This window comes from Xenopus laevis, chromosome 3L, assembly GCF_017654675.1.
Source record: "Xenopus laevis strain J_2021 chromosome 3L, Xenopus_laevis_v10.1, whole genome shotgun sequence".
Lineage (NCBI taxonomy): Eukaryota > Metazoa > Chordata > Amphibia > Anura > Pipidae > Xenopus > Xenopus laevis.
The window spans coordinates 140,367,684-140,386,851 of NC_054375.1; the positions used below are offsets into that span (position 1 = coordinate 140,367,684).

At 42.6% G+C, this 19,168-nt stretch overlaps 1 protein-coding gene across 3 annotated transcripts in view; it reads left to right on the forward strand.

The window, feature by feature from the left end:
• The first annotated feature begins 232 nt into the window (after positions 1 to 232).
• fgfr1.L (fibroblast growth factor receptor 1 L homeolog) overlaps positions 233 to 19,168 on the forward strand; it is a 50,013-nt gene continuing 31,077 nt past the window's right edge. The window contains exons 1-2 of one of the 3 annotated variants that reach the window (XM_018250858.2): positions 233 to 838; positions 8,633 to 8,799. In XM_018250858.2, coding sequence (XP_018106347.1) covers positions 8,709 to 8,799 — 91 coding nt within the window. In that variant the 5' untranslated portion in view covers positions 233 to 838; positions 8,633 to 8,708. 3 annotated transcript variants of the gene reach the window in all.

Below are 19,168 nucleotides of genomic sequence, written 5' to 3' on the forward strand. Positions count from 1 at the left end.
ATGCACAGAGAAGGAGAGCAGAAGATTAACATAAGCATCAGCACTGCCCTCCTCCATCTCATTGACTTCCCCTCATTGCAAAGACCTAGATCAGTCACAAACAGCAGCAGCAGCAGCAGCTTCTTAAAAAAAAAAAAGAAAACTACAAGCCCCAGGCTGCACAGGGAGAAATCTGAGCGGGTAGGCGGGGCTTGTGCAAATGAACTTCTGCCAGGGAGGGGCTGCAAATTCTTGTATGGGGGATGGGGAGTGGAGTGTATTGTTAAGTCTCAATAAGAACTGACTCACTTCTCCATGCCCAAGAAATCCAGGAGACGTGCAGGGCAAATAGCAGCTCATCCTTTCTGCACTTTCTTTCTTTTGCTTTATAAAAATCATTTCATAGAAATTGCACAAGTCCTTCATTGCTGCTCTTAAAAAAAGCAACTTCATCTCTGAGCTCAGTCCTGCTGCTCCAACTCCTGGAATTGTGCGGATCCCACAACTTTTCCCTCTTGCTGGAATTCTCTCAAGGTGTCTTCAAAAGCTGCACATTTCCTAAAGGGACAGATGGTTTAAATTACTGCTGTTTTTAACTTAAAACACTTTTTTTTAATTTATTTTTTTATCTTAGTTCCTTTCTACAATCATTGGATTCCTGGGAGAATTTTTAAAGTTATGAAAGTTTCTGGAAGAGGATTTTCTTTTGAAAAACATTAAGCCTTTTTTTTTTTTTTTTAAAGATTTTAGTGAGTCTTTTTTAAAGATTTTTTTTTTTTTTTTTACCCTACTAATATAAGGAATATAAGTTGGACGTGCGGAGACAAAAAGAGATCAAGAAAAAAAAACCTGGAAACAGGTAAGGAACAGAACTGCATGTTTTCCTGTGTTGTTGCTTTGCTTTCTTTCATTCCTGTCTGTTTAGTAGCTCTATTTGGAGGGGCTTTAATTTTTACCTCCCATTTAGTATTTTAAATATCTGGTATGAGAAACCCTTGTCTGTGCCTAGGACAGTTATATGGTGTTTACATAAAATAAATATAGAATGTTCAGGACCTGGAGCTTTTCGGATAATGGATCTTTCCATAATTTGGATCCTCATCCCTTAAGTCTACTAGAAAATCCTGTAAAGATTAAATAAACCCAAAAGGCTGGTTCTGTTTCCAATAAGGATTAATTATATCTTTGTTGGGATCAACTAACATTATTAGAGAGAGAAAAGAAATAATTTTTAAAAATTTGGATTATTTGACTGTAATGGAGTCTATGGGAGACGGCCTTTCTGTAATTCGGATTTTTTTGGATAATGGGTTTCCGAAATAACAGATCCCATATATATATATATATATATATATATATATATATATATATATATATATATATATATATATATATATATATATATATATATATATTCTTATTAGGACAAATGTATTTGCTAACATATTCCATAGCGCTGTACAATTTTATACATCAGCCATACAAATACAAATATTGACTATTACAGGGGATCTTTGTTTAAGTGAACTGAAAACCAATTTTTTTGTGTGCGTAAAATGTATTTTTCAAAAATTCTTAAAGTGTTTAACTGGACCTGTTTTAGTCTTATTGATGAGACACTACTACAATAAGATCAAAGTTGAGATTTTAACGTAGGACCCCCTCTGCCAAATTAGGGTTAAGGCCAATTGGGTATTTAAATATGGCCACTGTTGCTTAACTGCTGTGGCCAATGGCAGGGTGATCATGCTGTACTTTGTTTTGGAGGTACACATTGAATAAACATTGTATATGGCTGCCACTCGGAGGGTGTTCTGTGGGTGAGGGCTTTTGCTCGCCCGTGACTATAGTGCAAGATGAAATAAACCAGGGATTTGAGTGTTATTGTTTAACTACTTTAGCTGTCAGGAGATTCTGGGAGTTGCAGTTTAACAACATTTGTGGAGTTAAAGGTTAAAAAGTTGTTGGGCAGTTTGACTTATTTTATCAGTCTTTTTGGGCTGGAATTTCCCCCCAAAAGGGTTTTTATGGTTTTTGAATTCCCCCAAACAAGTTTTTGTTTCCAGTATGTGTGCTCCGTGTTCAAGTTATAGACATCCCCTTCTTCTATTAAATCCATGGCTTTTAAGTAATGCCTCTGCCTATAATGCCATCCTGAGTCCTTTGACCTACCTTCCCCAGTTGGCATATACTACTTGGCACACAGGACGTTGCAAACAATGAGGGTATTTGTTTCCAGGACAGAGTTTGGACCATAAAAGTGCATGCTTTTTATTTTTATTTCCTTTGTAAATATGGTTATTGTTTAACACATGACTGCATTGTATAATTATAGTCAAATTAAGATAGGTTACCCTTCCTGCATTGATAATCTGTGCAAATATCTTCTGTTTGCCTACTCCATTTAGGAAATGTAGCCTAGCTCCTGCTCCTAGAGGGGCAGACAGTTCAGAGCAGATATCAAGCTTGTGGCTTTTGTTTTGATTCTGTAGGGTATAGATGCCCTCATTCACTCACTGTAGGGTACAGATGCCCAAACTCGCTCGATGTAGGGTACAGATGCCTCCACTTGCTCGCTGTAGGGTACAGATACCCTCACTCTTTCACTGTAGGGTACAGATGCCCTCACTTGCTCGCTGTAGGGTACAGATGCCCTCGCTCGCTGTAGGATACAGATGCCCTCACTCGCACGCTGTAGGGTACAGATGCCCTTACTCGCTCGCTGTAGGGTACAGATGCCCTCACTCGCTCGCTGTAGGGTACAGATGCCCTCACTCGCTCGCTGTAGGGTACAGATGCCCTCACTCGCTCGCTGTAGGGTACAGATGCCCTCACTCGCTCGCTGTAGGGTACAGATGCCCTCACTTGCTCGCTGTAGGGTACACTGCTGAGCTCAGACCTAGAGGAGCACATAAGGACACATTTCTTGAGTAGGGTCCAGGAAGCTACAATGTTAATACGTATTCAGATCCTTGAAGAAAACTGGAGCACAGGAAGAGAATTCACTCACAGCAGAGAGAGTCTTGGCTGGACTTGAACCCAGGGCTGAGAGGCTGCAAAGCCACCGTGCTAGTATACTATCATACTAGTGTTAAAAAATAATAGAACCTACTTTTTGCCTTGCTGTTCTCATTAACGACACAATCAGAATCTCTAGATTCCATGAATATTGACCGTTAATATTAAGGTTCCTGGTCTGGAATTCCCCTGGTTGCTACTTCCCTACTCCTAACAGCCACTGACCGTTTAAGTAGCAAAACTAGAACTAGTGCAGCGTCTTTTCACTAGTGAAGCTTGAAGCACTGCAGGTTGCCTTTATTTGCCCCGCTCCATAGGACGTGCGGTCATTGTGGTGCTTAGGCACAGGAAAAACAAATTGCCTTGGCCAGGGTCACCAAGATCGGACGTAGGAATCTGTCCCAGGTTTCTAAAGCTGGCCATAGATGTTGAGATTTTTAAAAGATCAGATCCTGATCGTGAGACCACGATCTTCTCAGAACGATCGTACGATCGTATGAATTTACCATCAACTAAAAAGACCAATTTGCCAGGAAAACAAAGGGGAGCTGCCTGCTTGGCCCTGCAAACATAGATAGATTGCACTGGGACCGACAAAGATTTTTTGACCTGGCCGATCAATTTCCTGAGAGATGTCGGGCGAAAAATCGTAAGATGTACGATCGTTCGAATCCCACTAACCGCACGATAATTTCGAAGGATTGGTCGGACTTCCCTAAAATCGGTCGTTCGGCAAGAAGAATCGTTGCGTCTATGGGGACCTTAAGTGCATTGTGTCACCCTGCTAAGTTCCCCATGCAGATCCATCATCATGGTTCCCTCATTATAGCCTCTTTCTGTCCATCCTTACTCATCCTTTCAATGTTCCTCTACCCTCGTCCTGTTTAGAGCTTTGCCTGTACAGCAAATGAATCCGACCAACCTGTCTTCTCACTATAACCTTATTTAGTGCCAGTGTTCTGTTTTATTTTTTTTCCTTCATAGTGTCCTTCAACAGTATATCTGTACCTATGCTTCTACAGTCCAACTTTCTCTTCCCCTCCGAGCTTGTCCAACGTGGCACATCTTTGCCTGACGAGATTTAATAAGCAAATAGGTCTTTTGTTGACCGTGGTGTTGGTGTTACAGTTGACGTGTCTAAAATTGCCAGACGTAATTGTATGAGTCAATACATAGACAATATCTCTCGCAGTTTGGGTACAGAGAACCCTGCCAGCTATAAGTAGGTTTCCTCATGATCTTCAGCTCAGGGCATTGTTTGCAGCAATGCTCAGTTCTTACTAACCTAATTCCGTGTTCTACTTATTAATAAGTATTAATCATTAATCGTTTTTGCAAATGGTGGGCCATTTTTCTAGTTTGTGTAGGTCTGTAGTATTCTTTTGTCGGTTGGTTGTTGCATTTGAATCCTTGTAGATGTTTACTCCTAACAACTGGCCTCAATAAAGGTGCAGAATGGGGGAGGGGTTATACCTAACTGGCAGATTATTTTAGTTAATTTGGTCGCCCCCCCCCCCCCCATGGTTTGAAGGACAGTCCAGCTTGGGTTCTCCAGGGGCCATCTGCTTTAGCGACTGTTTGAAGTTCTCCCCAGTAGAGAGCAACAGAAGGTTAGGTGTCGAGAAACTCTAAGCCGCATGATATAAACATTAAATTGTTTTTACAGGTGGTCTGATGTCCCCCCTCTGGAAATATTGGATTTCCAGATGAAGTCAGGGAAAACAGACAGTAAAAGCACTCATCCTTGAAACAGCCCTTTACTGTTTTCGTGTTTGTGCTCACACATCACATTTTTTTTTATAGCTGGAATTGAAATTCACTTAAACAACTGGGCGTTAGAGGGACAGATCAGCAGTGTTCAATCTGCGACCCTAGTTGTTGACATGATAGACTGCCGATGGACACCCCTGCAAACTGTATCCCCTAACTGTAACACAATGTTGATATTTTATAATGAAACAATGACATAATTTGGAGAAAAACAATTCTTCCAATTGGCTGAAATCATGTCTTACCCCGAGCTGGAGCCATCTGAAGCCTAGTAGCTTTGGTTAAACTACAGACCCCAGCATCTCCAATGATCTTTTGGGCAGTATTGTAGTTGGGTTCTCAGGTGCCACTTGCCCCTCCAACTGATCTAATTGGAATGGCAAAACTTGATGGACATGCTGTTTTTCTGCTTTAGTTATTGAATAGCTTGTGAGACTCCTGAAGAACTCCAGGCCCCCTTTTTAAAATTTCTATGGGTAAATCAGCTTGGTAACCATGCACCTTTGAATGCAGCCTGTCCATTTGCATAATACTCATTAATTTGGAATAGTAAGTAGTAGGAGAGGGAAGAGAGTTAATTGGAGGGAAGTGGAGGCACTGGAGGGCAATTTCGGGACAAAGGATTGGTTTTCACTCATTAATGCACATGATGACAAGATGAGATTGAAGGTGAATGATGTACCGGACTCTGAGCTACTGATTTTTACCCAACGCGTTTCCTCCAAGGACTAAATATTCCTGTACTCCGCAGCAGAATCAAACCAAGGAGTTCTAAATGATTCTTGGAAGGCTTTCTTGATACAAATTTTATGTTCTCCAGGGATTAATGCACAGATCTATGATGTCATAGCTTAAAGTCATGCTGTCAACTGATTCAAGATGGCCGCACACTACCAGAATTTTTAGCCATATTGTCGTACGGTTTCCAGCTCCTGTGGCATAGTCTGTTCATTTTTTGAATCCAGTATCTGTATTGGAAACTCATAAATGACTTTAAGTCTAAGATGCGCTGAATGGGTAGATATGTCTAAGAATTAACCAAATTAATCAGTTGTTCCATATACTTGATTGAACGTGGGCCCCTGTTATGCTAGGGATAATTATATGGCTATTATTTGGTTAAACCCAAGCAGTAGGATAGACCGTTGCAGCACCACTTATCCTTAGGAAGTTTTTTGGCTTTTAATTGGCTTTTGACAAAGAGCTCAGAATACTCGGCAGCTGCACTTAGATACATATGTTACAATTCAAGATAAGCAAAGAAACAATTGTAACTATTTAAGATAAGCATGGAAACTGTAACTTTTTGCTTAAAGGGCAATTTCAGGAGCAAGGTCCTGAGGTGGCAGTCTTTGAACCAGCCATACAGGCGGGTGACACTAGGAAGGATTTGGACAAACCAGCAATACAGGCACAGTCTTTTGGTGCAAAGTAAAAAAAACAAAAAGAAAGCTCTGGGCACACTATCAATACAGTTAAGCCGTTTCTGTGTGCACCAAGTGTTCTTGGAAAACAAGAGTTACTTGTAATTAGTCACCTCGAGTTGACGTCACTCAAACCCAAACCTGCTTCTAACTTATCCTGATCCCTTTGTTTTCTCCATCCTTCATTTGATTAATGTTCCTATATCAAGCTTTGTAGCTACCAGATGGTTTTGTCATTAACATTTGTTCCATCCTTATATATGGCAAATAACCAAAATCTGCCTTGCTGGGGTACTGTTAGCGATTGCCATTAATAATTCATTCTGTGCTGTGATATTATTTATTACCTTTGTGGGTTAGTGCTGAATGTAATGTTTAATCTGTGCCTGTGTACATGAGTGAGACATTTATTAAACAGAAGGCTCCCCTGGGAATAATCAATGTAGTTAGACTACTGATGATTTTTCAGGCTCTCTCAGGCACATGTAAGCATTGCCAGCAATCCTTTTCTGTGTGTATGGCTGTAGCTTTTTATATGCAAGTGAGGGGCTGGCATGAGGTCCTAGTAATATCACAGAGTAACAATTATAAATAGGAAGATTGTGTGAGACTACTGTAAAGGCAAAGCAGTAAGGATAATAGCACCTCTAAAGGGAATATGTCTGTGGGATAATGGTTGTAGAAGGGGATGTGTTCCCTATAGTAACAGTGGGATAATAGTCTCTGGGAAGGGACTGTGGGATAGCAGGTATAGTAGGGAGAGATGGTGTCTATAGTAACAGTGGATAATTGTCTCTGGGAAGGGAGTGTGACTGTGGGATAGCAGGTATAGTAGGGAGAGATGGTGTCTATAGTAACAGTGGATAATAGTCTCTGGGAAGGGAGTGTGACTGTGGGATAGCAGGTATAGTAGGGAGAGATGGTGTCTATAGTAACAGTAGATAATAGTCTCTGGGAAGGGAGTGTGACTGTGGGATAGCAGGTATAGTAGGGAGAGATGGTGCCTATAGTAACAGTGGATAATAGTCTCTGGGAAGGGAGTGTGACTGTGGGATAGCAGGTATAGTAGGGAGAGATGGTGTCTATAGTAACAGTGGATAATAGTCTCTGGGAAGGGAGTGTGACTGTGGGATAGCAGGTATAGTAGGGAGAGATGGTGCCTATAGTAGCAGTGGATAATAGTCTCTGGGAAGGGAGTGTGACTGTGGGATAGCAGGTATAGTAGGGAGAGATGGTGCCTATAGTAGCAGTGGATAATAGTCTCTGGGAAGGGAGTGTGACTGTGGGATAGCAGGTATAGTAGGGAGAGATGGTGCCTATAGTAGCAGTGGATAATAGTCTCTGGGAAGGGAGTGTGACTGTGGGATAGCAGGTATAGTAGGGAGAGATGGTGCCTATAGTAGCAGTGGATAATAGTCTCTGGGAAGGGAGTGTGACTGTGGGATAGCAGGTATAGTAGGTAGAGATGGTGTCTATAGTAACAGTGGATAATAGTCTCTGGGAAGGGAGTGTGACTGTGGGATAGCAGGTATAGTAGGGAGAGATGGTGCCTATAGTAACAGTGGATAATAGTCTCTGGGAAGGGAGTGTGACTGTGGGATAGCAGGTATAGTAGGGAGAGATGGTAATTATTAATGTTACATTTATCTAAGTAACTGCAACTTCACTGTCACATCTATATGTGCTTTCCTACTGGACATGTGGCTAGTGATGCGGAGAACATTATAAAGAGGCTGACATCTGTTAAACACATAATATACACTGTCAACCAATATAGAAGGGGGGGGCATTTGATTTGTATTAGTTTGCCTGTTTCCTAAGTAAATACAGCACTGCCCCCCCATGCCTGTGCTGTGGAACCTTCCAGTCTGTACCAATATTTGCACATAGTTTGGGAGTACTAGACAAATGGGGTTCAGAATACTGGAAAGAATCCTCTCCAAGGGTCTTCGGCTATTGATTAACAGAAATTAGAAGCACCTAATACTCTATCCATCCTGTGTAGTTGCAGTCTTTGTTTCACGTTTAAAGGCAATAGCCACCAGGTTTTGATCAATGAAAGAAATTGTTTAGAACTAAGGGTAAGGCCACGCCAGGAGATTCGGGGAGATTTTGTCACCTGGCGACTAATTGCCGCGTCTTTTGAGCGACTATCTCCCGGAACTGCCTCCGCGTTTTTCCCCATAGGCTACAATGAAAAGTCGCCTGCGCTAATGCACACGCAGCGATGCGTTTTCTATAGTCGCACAAAGTTGCCTCAGGGAGGCGACAAAATCTCCCCGAATCTCCTCGTGTGGACTAGCCCTTAGCTATTAATTGTATTCTTATTCCAAAATGAAGTGCAAATTTTGTCCAATACAAAAGAAAATATCAGACTATCATTTTGCCACTAATTCTTCATGTTCTCTACTAATTGGTGCCTCCCTGTCTGCCTTCCTCAGGAGCCGTGCAAAGCTTGTCTCGTGCCTGACACTGGAGGTCTCATGGATTCGGGCAGTGTGCACTAGCCAACTTGGGATGTTCTCCGGAAGGTCCCTCCTCCTTTGGGGTGTCCTGCTTGGCGCTGCTTTATCAGTTGCCCGGCCCCCTTCCACCCTCCCTGATGAAGGTATGTTTTTCTTTTTAAATTTCTCAAAAAATCTGGTTTTGGGCCTATTATTATTAAAAGTCTGTGCTATATAAATAAAGGATAGTAATAATAACGGCCTATGAGACATGTAGTGATTCATGCGGGTGGCGTTTCTTGGTGGTGCCTAATCATCAGTGGCTGACTTTACCCTATGCATTTGCCTTACTCTTTCCCAAATAGTGAAATATAGACAAGCCGGCAAATTAAGTCGGCAGCTTATTGCTCAGTGAATGGGACCCTCAGATGGGCTTTCCCGATCTATATCTTGCCAAAAGTCAGCCTGATGTCTATCAGCCAGGCTTAAAAACCCCCTCAAACTGATTCGTCCTCGATCCGACTGCCCGTTATGATCCAATCGTAGGGCCCGCGATTGGATCAGCCCAATATTGCCCACTTCAAGGTGGACATATCTGGGAGAGATTCCCTCGTTTGGCAACCTCGGTTTTCCATATGTATGCCCAGCTTAAAGTGGACCTGTCACCCAGACATAAAAAGCTGTGTAATAAAAGTCCTTTTCAAATTAAAAATGAACAGCGTTCATAGCTGTTGTAAATTCATTTAAAAATCTCAGCTGTCAATCAAATATTGTCTGCCCCTCCTCTTTGCCTTAGGCATAAAGGCGGGGCAGGCAATTACTTTCACTTTCCATTCAGCACTTCCTAGATGTCACTGCTCTCCCCACATTCCCCCAGTTCTCTTCACCATTTAATTGTGTAACCAGGACATGGGGATGGACATCAGGTCCCCCATTCTGGTGCACAAACAAGATTTTGAGATGATGCAAGGCTTGCTACAAAATGGCTCCTGCCTGCTTGCTATAATTATGAATTCCCAGACTGATGGAAACAAGATTCAAATAATTTATACAATGTAATTAAAGTTAATTTAGTTTGACTTAGGTGATACAATAGGATTTGGAATTATTTTTCTGGGTGACGGGTCCCCTTTAAAGGAGAAGGAAACCCCCAGGGCGCTAAACCCCTCCCCCCCTCCCCTGTGCTGCCCCCCCTCCCTCCTCCCCCCTGGCCTACCTGTCCCCCTGGGCAAATGCCCCTAACTTTTTACTCACCCCTCTGCGCAGGTCCTGTCCACGGAGTACGCAGTCGCCATCTTCTCCCACGCGCGTCTTCTTCCTGCTCTGATCGGCGTTTTCTGGCGCATGCGCAGTAGGAACAGGTACCGGTACGGCTCTACTGCGCATGCGCCGAATGTCACGAAGTTTTCCGATTTCACTTCGTGACATTCGGCGCATGCGCAGTAGAGCCGTACCGGTACCTGTTCCTACTGCGCATGCGCCAGAAAACGCCGATCAGAGCAGGAAGAAGACGCGCGTGGGAGAAGATGGCGACTGCGTACTCCGTGGACAGGACCTGTGCAGAGGGGTGAGTAAAAGTTAGGGGCATTTGCCCAGGGGGACAGGTAGGCCAGGGGGGAGGAGGGAGGGGGGGCAGCACAGGGGAGGGGGGGAGGGGTTTAGCGCCCTGGGGGTTTCCTTCTCCTTTAACACAAGGTGTTCCCAGCTGCTGACAGTCTGATGAGCAGTTTTTCTACCCGGGGGCTAGTACATAATCTGGCTCAGACTTCCTGCTGTGCCTTTTGTCTTGATAAAGGCCTCACATTACTTTCCATAGCTGTAGGGTGTCTGCACTCATCTTCTAGGTAAACAGGCTGCATACCTCTCTGGCACAGGCAGCACAATATCGCCCCGGGCTACTTCTCAGGAAATATACACCTAAACATATACGGTGTCCTGCACAGAGAAGGGTAGTTGCTGCCTGACAAACTCCCCGGGGCTTGAATTCACTGTTTTTCCCAGCCATACAGCATATATGATAAGAGCCATTTGTAATTGAGCCCTGAGCCAGGTGTTCATCCCTGCTATTAAATTCTGCTGAGTAAATGGTTTGCTTGACATAAGGGTAAGGACACACTGGACGATTTGTCGCGAACGTTTTTAAAAGGCAAATCACGGCGACGTATTGCTCGTTTTGTCTCTGAACAAAACCAAATGAAAGACGCCAGCTCCTGTGCCCACAGCGCGTTTGTGAATCGCCTGTAGCTCCAAAACGCACTGAGACCCTTTTCCGAGCGATTTATCAGAAATAGCATGTACTTAGAAAAGCACTGAAATCTCCTAGACACGCACACACATACAGATAAGTAGCAGCAATTGTATTCAAATTACAATGCGAACGCAATGACGCAAGAACGTAAAGATGCCAGGTTACAGCGGGAAGCACAAACCGTTTCCGGTTTGGGTGGAGCACGTACCGCACAGAGTAATGGGATACAAATCGCTCTGTGCCAATAGTCGCTGTGAATCGTCTGTTCAAAAAAGACGATCGTCTTGTCGCCGCGATTTACTTTTTTAAAACTTTGGCGACAAATCGTCCAGTGTGTCCTTACCCTAAAGGTGTCAAGCTAATATTCAGCACCCCTGCTGTAAGAGGATGCTGGCAGTTGTAGTTTGGCAACTGCAGGAAGGTTAGGAATTTGTATTCAAAAAAGTAGTTTATCCAAGATGCTACTCCCATCACCATTGTGTTATGAATTCCATGATTCACTTATACTACATAGCATCTAATGGGTAAGTAAATGTGTTTGAACACAGGTGGTTTATTAGTATTATGATATAGAGCTGCTGTCGCCTGGCGACTAATCTCCCGAATCTGCCTGTGTGGCCAGATCCTTAAAGTGATATATCGGGGCCCTTGTGCATGCCATTTTAAGCACACAAAGGCTTGCAGTTTAAGCACTGATACAGCAGCCCCTCTGGCATTTGTCAGAACATCCAGATTGTCAGTCCAAGTCTGCTTCTGTGTTCTAGTGTATCTCCAAGACCTGTTATCCTATGGTAGGACCCTTGCAAGTTACACCACACACTGAGGAATGTAGTGGCCATAAGGTGCCCAATTCCTTATGCCTCCTCTTATTCCTACCGGCAGCATAACTAAAAGACAAGTGCAGAAATAGCGTGGGCATCCCTTTATTAGGGTAGCCTTTGCTACAGTCTGGTGCACTTGAACCTTGTTGGTAGAAGGACTTCCTGGAAGCAAAAATAGCTCTGGGGATTTCCATTTCATAGACTATGACCCTGGTGGTTTTTAAAGAGGGTTTTCTAGACAATTTGCCCAGACAAGGGTTTTTGAAGGCAGGGCCAAGAAGTACTCTCTTTGAGAGAAACCTTAATATTTGCCTAATTTGTGAGCCATGCTGTAGAATCTGATTATTTGGTCCATAAGGCCAACAACCAGTTCAGATTATAAGTACATGGTTGTCCCATCTAGACTCTGGTACCTGGCTGGGAGGATTCTCCATCCTGCCTGATCCATATTCCAGCCAATCCAGATAAAATATAAATTGGGAAGGTCATTTATTTTGTCCATTACACAGATCAAAAGTGACCCATGGCTTATAGGGTCCAGGTAATGCAGGAGGGTTCCCATTTTTGCTTCACATCCCAAATCATCCCATTGCTACCAGTGGGAATCTTGGGGGAGATTGGCAACTCATCCAGAACTACAGTGTGTGCCATAGGCCAAAAGTGTCAGTGCAGAATTCCGATCTGTCGGAGCAATAGGCCTGTGGCACATGGGTCATACTAGGAATGCTGAGATGAGGATCATGTCTACTGTGCAAGCTGAAGAAAAGTGGGCATTCTCTTTATTTTTCCAGGCACCTAATAAATAAAACTTGTAATAAAAAAAAAATATGGCATTGCTCATTTGAATCATTATCCCCCCAATTTGCCCCCTCCCACTGGTGCTTCCCTGCCGGATGCGACTAAAAGCCTATAGGGCAGCTGATTGGATGGCGGGGGTGGGGGGTTGCTGCATCTAAAGGGATTTCCATACATAAGCAGTCACTTTGACCCATACAATTCATTAACCAAAGGGGCCACTAAACTTTGTGCTGCATCAATCAAGAGGGACTGAGGAAGCTTTTGTGTCTGACCTTGTAAGCAAGGGGGAGGGGCGGCCGAGGGTCTTTTTCTTATGGGGTGAGGGGTGAAAATCACACTTTGGAAAAGCAGAAGGTCAGAGGCCAACTGGAACAGCTGGGGCCTTGTGTTTTCTTTCCCTTTTTTTTTTTTAGGACTTAATCCCCATTCTGGGAGAGGGTTAAAAAGCTGCAAATATAAAGCGCTCAACCATGCAGCACCTTCCTGGCCCTCCCAGGCCAATTATTTCCCAGCAAACAGAACCTGCACAGCAGATCAACATTAGATAGTTTCTCTTCTGTCTGTGGAAGCTGGAAATTACAGAGCTGATAATATGTATGTGCTTACAGGGTGCTGGGAAATGCCCAACTGATAATGATCAGACTCCATTGTTTGCTATAGAGATTATCAATCTACACTTATGGACAGGCTGTGCTGTATACTGATGATGAGTATCTCTATATGCTGATAATTATGCTGAGTATCTCTATACACTGATAATGACCAGGCTGCTGTGTATAATGATACCGAGTATCTCTATACACTGATAATGACCAGGCTGCTCTGTATAATGATGCTGAGTATCTCTATACACTGATAATGACCAGGCTGCTGTGTATAATGATGCTGAGTATCTCTATACACTCATAATGACCAGGCTGCTGTGTATAATGATGCTGAGTATCTCTATACACTGATGATGACCAGGCTGCTGTGTATAATGATGCTGAGTATCTCTATACACTGATAATGACCAGGCTGCTGTGTATAATGATGCTGAGTATCTCTATACACTGATAATGACCAGGCTGCTCTGTATAATGATGCTGAGTATCTCTATACACTGAGAATGACCAGGCTGCTCTGTATAATGATGCTGAGTATCTCTATACACTGAGAATGACCAGGCTGCTCTGTATAATGATGACGAGTAGCTCTATACAGTAGAGCGCCAATGCCCTTTATTCCCATAGAATGTTCATGGACAAAATTACTAAATTGTAATTATCACTATTGACTTGTGCTGAATGAAAGACATTCTCAAGACAATAGACATTTAAAGGAGAAGGAAACCTAGTCGGCGCAAAAACCCTCCCCCCTGGCCTACCTGTCCCGCTGGGCAAATGCCCCTAACTTGTTACTTACCCTTCTGCGCAGGTCCAGTCCACGGAGTTCACAGGCACCATCTTCTTCCACGCGATCTTCTTCCTGCTTTGACCGGCGCATGCGCAGTAGGAGCATTTCGCCGGTACGATCTACTGCGCATGCGCCAAAAGTCACTACTTAAAAATTTACTTTTTAAGATAGAGTTATGGCCCTTTTTTGATAGACCTGGTAGACTTTAGCATCCATTCAATATTTTTTTTCTATTAGATGCAATCAGGGCCTTACATAAGCAGCCTGTCCTGTTACGGATCAGGATTAATTGGATGTGTAGAGGGGGGGCCTCCTACTGAACTTTTCAGCCTTTCCTACCACTTTTCACTAGAGACAAAAGGTATTTGCTTGTCCTGGGGCTGTTTCCTGGGTCAGCATGGCCTGGGGGTTTCAAGTGTTTGATAAGAAAACACACATTTTTATCTTTATCTTTTTAGAGGAGGGAGCCAATTAACCGCACAAGGAAGGTGCCAAAAAAAAACAATTTAGGAAAATTAATGAGTATTGTAACCTGAGAGCATGGCATTGAAAATATGTAGGCAATACCTTAAATAAGATGCAAGGTAAAATTGACATACACAGTATGGGTTAACTTAGCCTTTACTTGGTAAACAAACTAGGTTATTTGGTACATGGCATCCAAATGGCAGTTTGCTTTGTCTGGTTGATCACTGACCCGATTTAAAAAAAATAAATAAACGCTCTTTAAGGCTATACATTTTATTGTTATTGCTAGTTTCTATTACTCCTTTCTATTCAGGCCCACACCTATTAATATGCCAGTCTCTTATTCAAATCAATATATGGTTGCTAGGGTAATTTGGACTCTAGCAACCAGATTGCTGAAATTGTAAATGGGAGAGTTGCTGAATACAAAGCCAAATAATGAAAAATGAAATCCAATTGCAAGTTGTCTCAGAATATCACTCTCAACGTTGTACTTAAAGTTTAACAAGAAACAGCCTCGGGACTGTATTCATAACTCCCCCCCCCCCCCCCATGGGGATTGCATATTCTGCATAAATTGTCATTCCCAGTTACATAGATGCTGCCAGTTGTGTTTATAAGTGTCTTAGGTCAGGTTGGTTATTCTTGAAAGTTCTAATGATGTTATTTGCAATCGCTTTGATTTATGATGAGCAGTCCAGGGGGAGCTGGGGGGCAATAGGTGCAAATTAGAGCTCAAAGGGCTGCAAATTTGTGGCCCATATTGAACTTGTTCTTATCCCTTTGTAAATGGGTACCTGTGTCTCTGTTTATGCATACCTCCCAACTGTCCCGTTTGCCGCGTGACAGTCACGATTTTGACATCTCAACACGAAGTCCCGGATTGTTACTGTAATGTCCCGACTTTCTCTGCTTTGATCTCCTGCACTGAACAGCCAGAAAAAGATACAAAGTTTATAACTTTAAGGACCAGTAACATCAAAAAAATTAAAAATTCGTAAGTATACATCAAGAAAAAAAAACACAAAGACAAATTAAACTTTAAAATTGCAAAGCCTTTATTAAGAAATAACTTACCGAAAGTCTGCTTCTCTTCAGACGATCCATCGTGCAGCACTCGATTTCTCTTCCCTGGCTATCTCCTATAAGGAAGGCAGGGAGGAGAAATTGACCACCGCACAATGGATTGCCCGATCACTTATTTCTTAATAAAGACTTTGCAATTTTAAAGTTTCATTTGTCTTTTTTTTATTGATGTATACTAATGAATTTTTTTAAAAAAAATTTAATTGGTTTTTGGCAGAGAGCCCAGAACAGCCATCAGGTGCAGTTTGATACTTTTGTAACAATTCAAGATAAGCAAATAAGCGATTAAGATAAGCAGGTCTCTTGGGGAAACTGTGACTTGCAGCTTAAATGGCTATTCACCTTCATTAGCAAAACTGTAATAACAGAAATTTTGTTCAGACTTTCATAAACTGGCAAATTTTGACAAATAAACATGGTAGTTAGGGGGTATGGTCACAAAAATGGGCGTAGTCAAAAAAATGTCCCCAAGCTACGGGCGGCAAATCTTTTTGTATCTTTCAATTTCCAAAATGTTGGGAGGAATGGTTTATACATAGAGTGGGAGCTTCCATACTGCTGAGACATTCTCCTTTATAGGAAGCGTTGGCAAAAGACTATCATGATAACCACTGGGGATGGGAGGGGGCAAGTACATTTTTTTTTTTTCTTCTGTGTGATAAATGATCTAATATTTCATTTTGTAGCCTGAATGTGTATGTGGCCGCAGTATAGGTGGTTTGTTTACTGTTGGCCATTCTCCATTGACTGAAAGCTCTGGCCAAGCAATAGTCATTCCTTTGCTCTTTTAGTAACCCTTTTTGTGCTGGGAAGTCTTAACTCCGCTTCAGCTTCCCCTGAATAAGGATTAAAAGAAGTCTGGCTGAGTGCTTTTGCTTTATTGCCTGCGCCTACATATATGTGGGAATCCTTAAAACCCCCACTCCACCTATTAGGTTTTGAGATTAGGGTACCCGCGGGCCTATTTGTATGCTTCAGGAAGTAGAGGGGGGAAAATGTAACTAGGCCCCGTTGACGTTTCCGTGGAAACCAGCCAGCTCCTGCTGCTCTGAACCATTCAATCCCTTTTGTCTGGAATAGGCTTTGTGTAGGGCCTTTATGGCAAAGTCCCCATCAGCATCAGCTTAACGAGAGTTTTGCATCCCCGTGCCTTTTGCTCCATTTGCATTTGAAAGCAGACATGTTTTGTTTTCCCCCTCAGCAGAAGCCTTCTCTTTCCCCTTCCCTCAGACATGTTTCAGCAACTTCCTCTACATGTTTATTTTGTTAAGATTCACTCCGAAAAATATTTTCCCTTCACTTTCTGTAGTTCTTTTGAAAACCCTGCCTAGACTCTAAGCAGCTGTTGAACTTCATTTCTCAGCCCAAAAAGACATGCCCCCCTCCCCCCAAGCTGGTAATATGGTTGATTTCCCCCTCTGAGGTAATGGCACCATAGAGACGAAAGTAAAGACAAAATGGAGCGTGAGGCATGGTAATAAATTGGGGGCCACATTTTCCACTCCCAATTTTTTTTATTTTTTATAGACGCTCGTTTCCACAGATTGAAAGGAGACCGTGACAGTTGCTGACTTTTTTTTATTTTATTTTTTTTGTGATGCCTCCCTCGCCTTGTTTCATTGTGAGGTGATTGAAAGGACAGCAAGTATTGTAGGGCAAGATGGGATCAGTAGGAGAAAATGGATATGGCAAGATGGTGACTGCAACATATTTTTTTTTCTTAAACTGTGGCTCTTCAGTTATCCAAGGTATTCGCATGCCTCTAGTTGTTATTGGTATTATAAATGTAATATGATGTATTGTTCTCTCTCCTCACACCAAATTCCCTCTCTGTAACTGAATATACCCCTGCAACGAGCCATATTTAATGGGGCAGATTATATTCAGCACCATGAGGGTATTTTTTTCTGCCTTTGTGTAGGAAACTCAAAGGAGAAGGAAAGGTCTTTTTACTTGGAGGTGCCAAAAGTTAGGCACCCCCAAGTGATGATGATCAGAAGAAAATTGCACCGGCCTGGGGTTCTTCCAGTGAGCATCACAGCGATCAGCCTGGGGTTCTTCATTTCACTCGCGGCTGCGCTCGAATATTAGGGCGAAAAGCTGAACTTTTAATGAAAAATCCTGCTATTTTGTTCTACTGCGCATGCATCTGCACCGGGAAATTTAAAGAAAGAAGAGGCCTGAAGACGATCACTCCATGGTGCTCGCTGGAAGAACCCCGGGCTCTTTTCTCCCAATAGGTGCACCAGCCCGGGGTTTTAGGTAAGTACATGCGATCACTTGGGGGTGCCTAACTTTTGGCACCCCCAAGTAAAAAAGACCTTTCCTTCTCCTTAAGGGCAGAGACACGCTCAGATTCGGGGAGATTAGTTGCCTCACGACAAATCTCCTCTTTTTCGGGGCGACTAATCTCCCCGAACTGCCTTCCTGCCGGCTAGAATCAAAATCGCAGACGGGATAGCACTCGGAGCGATTTGTTTTTCGAAGTTGCCTCATTAGGAAACTTCGGGCGACTTCGGAAAACAAAGAGCTCCGAGTGCGATCCCGCCAGCAATTCACATTCTAGCAGGAAGGCAGTTTGGGGAGATTAGTCGCCCCGAAAAAGATGTGATTTGTCACCAGGTAGCTAATCTCCCTGAATCTGACTGTGTGTCTCTGCCCTTAATGTACTACAAATATAATCTGAGCTACCACAGAATTTATGCCTGCCTTTCTGCTATAAGCAGCTCAGCTCCTTTTACTTTGTTCATTGAGCTACAAAAATGGCTTATTCATTAACCAGGGTGCGAAAGGTAATGGCTCACAAATTCTTGTGATGTATAATCTGAGTTAATGAAGTATTCCGGTGTTTAGTGATACAGAAATCCTCTTCTTAATCAGGAAAGATGATTAGGCACTTATGCATGTTCTGCTTTCTATCTGTTATCTAGGAGAGCGCCACCGGGAAAAAAAACCCGCATTTTTTTTTTTATATAATGAAAGCAATTGAAATTCTTAGCAACTTTTTACATATGCATTGTTTACAAATATTCAGTTTTCTTTAAAATGTATTTGTAATTGCTATTGAAAGCAGTATCGGTCTGTCCCTTTCTGTTCTCTGCATTGTTGGTTCTGACTCTTATAACAATGTAGCAGAAGGGACGTGTGGTCTTTTGACTGGAGAATAGCGGTATTCAGCTACATTGTTTCAAGAAGCAGTCCCTTACAAAGGGATAAATAAATAATACTTTCAATTGCAATTGCTTTTACAATTAACTTTAAATGAAGGTCTGTGAGGTTGTTGTGCTTATGGTGAGTGCTCCCCCACATGGAGGACAGTGCAAACAAGGCATTAGGGAAAAATGTTGAAAACTTTATTTGGCAAGTAATGCCCTATATAGCTTTCATATCATACATATTTCCTGTAACAATATCATATGGATATTCATACAAAAACATGTTTACCTTTAAATGATCAGTGCTGTGGAAGAGGACACTGAGTCCTATAATCTGATACCGCCTGACAAATGGATTACAGTTACAAACCGCCTGGGTGGAAGCTTTTTTTTAAATTTTTTTAATGTAAGACAACAGCAACAAAAGGCTTCATGTGACACCTAAACAAAAGTGTTGCTGGGATCAGGTGTGCAGCTTCCTGCAAAGTAGTCCTTTCCCACTGGTAAATGGCCGCCTTAGGCTAATTAAGCTGAATCGTGGCAACTGTGTGCTGGAAGCTTC